This window comes from Clupea harengus, chromosome 1 (genome assembly GCF_900700415.2).
Source record: "Clupea harengus chromosome 1, Ch_v2.0.2, whole genome shotgun sequence".
Classification (NCBI taxonomy): domain Eukaryota; kingdom Metazoa; phylum Chordata; class Actinopteri; order Clupeiformes; family Clupeidae; genus Clupea; species Clupea harengus.
The window spans coordinates 30,984,164-30,989,107 of NC_045152.1; the positions used below are offsets into that span (position 1 = coordinate 30,984,164).

At 37.6% G+C, this 4,944-nt stretch overlaps 1 protein-coding gene across 6 annotated transcripts in view; it reads right to left on the reverse strand.

The window, feature by feature from the left end:
• Positions 1-937: 937 nt before the first annotated feature.
• The window catches only part of LOC105905740 (4-galactosyl-N-acetylglucosaminide 3-alpha-L-fucosyltransferase 9-like), a 4,106-nt gene continuing 99 nt past the window's right edge, over positions 938-4,944 (reverse strand). The window contains exons 1-4 of one of the 6 annotated variants that reach the window (XM_031575970.2): positions 4,751-4,944; positions 4,227-4,343; positions 3,450-3,541; positions 938-3,032 (exon numbers count right to left, since the gene is read on the reverse strand). The exon at positions 4,751-4,944 is cut by the window's right edge and continues 98 nt beyond it. In XM_031575970.2, the coding sequence (XP_031431830.1) occupies positions 1,955-3,028 (1,074 nt within the window). In that variant the 5' untranslated portion in view covers positions 3,029-3,032; positions 3,450-3,541; positions 4,227-4,343; positions 4,751-4,944 and the 3' untranslated portion in view covers positions 938-1,954. The other 5 variants (XM_031575976.2, XM_042708762.1, XM_012833781.3 and 2 more) reach the window with 5 other exon arrangements.

Consider the following 4,944-nt stretch of genomic DNA (forward strand, 5'->3'; position numbering starts at 1 on the left):
GTGTTCCATTTATGGGAAGCAAAGAACTTAAAAGCTATTTTACCTATATTAGTTTTAGTAAGGGGGATTTCAAGTGAGATGAGGCTCTGTGACCGTGTGTTATGACTGATGGATTTTAATTTTAAAAGTGACATAAGATAATTAGGCAGTTTCCCCACTAAGGCTTAATAAACAAATAAAAGACAGTGTTTTTCCCTCCTGTCTGCTAGAGGGGACCAACCAACATTCTTGTATAAATTACAATAGTGGGTCCTTAAAGCGTCTCCTGTGACAAAGCGAATAGCACTATGGTATACAGAGTCCAGGAGTTTTAAGGTAGAGGGTGCAGCATACATGTAAACAATGTCACCACCATAGTCAAGAACTGACAAAATTGTTGATTGCACTATTTCCATTCAGTTAAATATATAATAAACAACTTACTAAGCTCGACCGTTCGGTCATGCCGGGAAATATTAAACTTCGGCTTTGGCGTATCAACCTCGCTATCGCTCGGACGTTAAAGCCTCAGTTTGATATTTCCCGGCATGACCTCACTCTCGATTAGTAAATAGTTAGTAATAACCCTACTCAATATACAAGATAAATATACAATACAGTATGCTAAACCTATAATACCCATTATAGGATACCCATATAGCTACCTTATCCAAATACCCTAATAAATAAACTTAACATCATAGGGCCAGGTCATCTGAAAAGAGATAGAGCATCATCTCTTGCTGACTGTGTTGGTGTATGTATTTAAACCAAGCCGCTCTTAGTGTAGTTAAGACCAATCATGTGATGCTGTCAGCTGACAATAACAGTGTATTTCAAAGAAGTTGGAGTTGGCTTCACACTGTCTAAATAGGATGGTTTTTAGACGTCAGAATTCTGCTATCACACGAATAGTTTACACATTTTAGGGTTAGTTTCAGGTTACAGTCACACACACTCTGTTTACACTGTTTATTCCAAGATAAATATCATCAGAGATAACATTTACAAATCTGTGAGCAGTGAATGATAACATGAGAGCGCATAGATAGAGCATTCTAACTTCCTGCATTTTCTTTCTCAACATGCAACATACTGAGGCCAACTGTGCAGTTTCAGCAGTGAAATAGTTAAACCGCTAAAGGAATTTGGTTGGGTCTATTTTTAGAGGTGCCGTTAGAAAACAGAACTAAACTTGATGGCACTCGCCCAGCTGTGTAGTTTTACACAATGTTGCAGATACGAAACAGGAAATCAGTTTCAAACAGTTAACAACAAAGTTTAAACAACAAATAGACAAAACACTGATGAAAGTATCCCAGTGTATTTTAAAAAATGCACAGGTTTACCACTAATATTTTAAAACAGAGGTGTCAATTGAGTTCATTCCTGAAAAAACGGATTGTGAATGAATGTGCCAAGATGAGATAGTTAGCTGGCAGATGCCTTGCAAATCACCTCAGATGTATTTATTTTGTTACAATAACAGAGTTTTTAGATTGTACAGTATCTTTAAAAAAAATCTAAGGGGAAAAAAGCCAAACAAATCACATTTATATAAACACTATCGTCTACGGAGTTTGGCCCGCCATCTTTGATTCCAGTTGAGGTTAAAGTTTCAGCAATGTGCATCATGCTGCCTTCACTCCCATTGGCAGTCACTCAGTCACCGTGCCCGCTCGCTCTCGTCCGTGTGATCTACAACTCTCATAAAAAAATTCTTTACAACTCTCAAAAAAAGTCGCTCGTCTGACCTGAAATTTGTACAGCTACTAATACATTTGTACATCTTTAATGGTGACAAGTTTGTCGTTTAAAAAAATAATAATTTCCAAAATGTACAGACATTTTTCTGATCATAAATATTTATAGCACAATAATCTAGGTGTTGTGTGGATTTGGGTGTGTGTTAGGATGACTTATTGCAACTGTAAAAGTATTTCTTCAGCAGTTATAATATCATAATAAATAGTCCTTATCCCCAGTACCATTTGTTGAGATTAGTGAAAACTTGAAAGCTTTTCTTGTTTTGGATATACTGACATGCCCGGCATGCGTGCTCCAGTGGAAAGTTGACTTTGGTCACTCTGAAGTGCTTTTGCCAACTGAAGAACTGGTGATACTTATCTTCATCCTGATCCAGCATGTTTAAATAGTCCGCCAGCTCTTTTGGGTTATTGAAGTCATCCACGTGAATGAAGCTATCTTTGGGTATGAACTTCTCATATGAATGTCTAGGTGGCCCTAAAACCACAGGTACTGCTCCCAAACGGAGTGGATTGTATAGTTTCTCAGTTATGTAGTCAATTGCTGTGTGGTCTGAACGTTCATGTGTATTCTCAAATGAAAGGTAGAACTTACAGCTTTCCATGGTCTGTGTATACTCCTCTTTACTAAGCGTACGTTGAAAATGATTGCCAAATGCCTCAACAGCGATGTGCTTTTTAAGTTCATTAAAATATTTCACTCGTGCATGATTCTCATTCCAGTTGCTTACAATCCAGCAAACCTTTTTAGATTTATTTTTCAGTGGCTCCTCCTCAGTTTCTTGGGGTTTTAGCTCCAGCTGCTCACGCACGACAATGTCAGCATCCTGCCGGTAGTTCATCGTGACGTTGAACAGGTTGTCCAGCCCTGGAACTCTTTGCGAATTCTGAGGAGACTCAAAGAGCATCCATATCCATTTTTGGAAGTATGGGCGTGGCAGTTTGGGTAAATTTGACAGATCCCTGGCAATATCTCTGTGGTGGATGAGCACTCCGTCAGCGCTGGAGTACAGACGTCTGTCATCGGTGAGTTGGCAGTCTTTGATATGAAATTCTGATTCACAAGCGTTCAGGTCAAATTTTCTGTTGAAAGGCCAAAACCAGATGAGGAGAATGGTATCTTTTTCATTAGTACTGTTTTCCCTTGCAGAGTGGACAGCTGGTGATTTCTGAGGTAAATCTGAAGTCTTTGTCCATTCAATCTTGCTTATGTAGAATACAAGCAAAAACAAAGATAGAAGAAAAATGATGACCCATTTTTTGGGGATATCAGTAGATGTCATTGCCCTGGATGAAAGAGGGGAAAAGATTAAATGTACACAGACTAAAATAAATGCATTTAATTAAATATGATTAGTTTTGGATATAACTATCTGACATGCTGCTTAGTATACAAAAAAGCAGATACAATTCAGTGGTGATCAAACCTTTGGTTGTCATTGCCAAGTGCTGCTAAATATAATGCCAACCCAAACCCTTAAACTGAATTCCAACCGTGACCCTTGCTATTGACTAACATTTATTTAAAGATTTATTTTAAATGTGAAATTCAAACTATAGGATATGGAACATTACATTACATTACATCTGCATTCATTTTCCTTGGGTGTTGCTTTTTAACTGATTATTAAAATAATAAGTTACATATTCATAAATATGGATAATAAAATAAATAGTAAAAGGACAAAGTACCAAAGACAGTACCTGCTCCTGGCTCACCACCCTTGGTAAATAAATGTTTCAGCACTTGGATTTAGTTTTTTGTTCATCCCCAGGCTTCTGACAACATGAGTCATCTTACAGACAAAATCAGAAATGAGAATCAAAATCCTTGATCCAAAATCCAAAGTCTTGATATTCAAGGATGTGGAAAAGGATATATACATGTGTTAAAGGGAAGTAAATGCATAATGTGTGTAAACAGTGTATCATCTCCACTCTGGGTTAGAGGTTTCAGTATGGGCGTATATTAGTCACAGATCACACCATACCATAACACTCCACTGAAACTACTGCACGTATACAAACCTACTGTACAGAGTATTAAACAGAGACAGAGTTAAACCAATTTGTGGGCTTTTGTGATGTGACTAAGCAAGTTTTATAATTACGACTTTGCCTTATCTCCACCAACAGTTTTCAGCAGTCACAAAGAGGTGAAATGGCTGTCTTACATAATAAACTTAAAGGACCTAAATGGAAGGTCACAAGTTAACGTTGACAAGCAAACTAAGGTTAAACTAAGATAAAACGGAGCTGAGAATGTATCTATGGATGTAAATGGTTTGTCCCATCATATCGCAAACTGTGATACTCAGGAGGACAGGTTAGAGGAAACTTTATATGTATCTATATAAACACTGAACCAGCAATCCAGCAGCAGTGCAAACATTGCTGGCAAAGATGGTTCATTTGGCACATATTTCGCATAACTGATTATAGCACAAGCCAGATATGAAATTTAATTTGTATATCACAAACCTTTTGGTTTGGTCCAACAGCCAAAATAACCAATCTGCATTTTAGCTGGCAAACTAATGTTACCACGGACCCAGGTTAAAAAATCTTCCAGTCTTCCTTTAATGCGGCCCACCCAAGCTGCAAGCAGAGATAAACAAAGCGTTGGCTGGGACCAGGAAGTTGCAACGTCCGTTATCCGAGAGTTTGAAGACAATTTTGTTGACTTTTGGTATGTCCTTTGTATGTTAACTTTGCCAACTAACTTTACCATGGCAAGCAAGGTCCAAGTATAGTTATCCATCAAACTTGAAACAAATGCCATAAATTAGTCTAAAACCTTCCTATTTGTAATATCAATCATAATGGCTTCACCCTAGACAACACGCTCTAAATGACAGGAGAAGAGCAAAGAGAAGAGCATTGAGTTGCGCATATATATCATAATATATTATTATTTTTCCATAATAAATCACATACTGAGGATATTTATATAGAAACAAAGGATAGCGTTAGACAAGAGGAAAGTAACAGTGCAGCCTACTTACCAAGCATGAAACTGTAGCAGGGTGTCTTCATTCGGAAGGACCTCCTCAAACTAAAAGCTTCTGTTCAAAATAAAAGTCTCATTTAATGTGATATGGAAATGTGTTGACACTGGCGAGCAGAGCAATTTAATAGCACACAATTATGGGAAAGAAAGAGGGTTCTAACATAGGTCTGTCTAGAGAGGTCCTAGGTG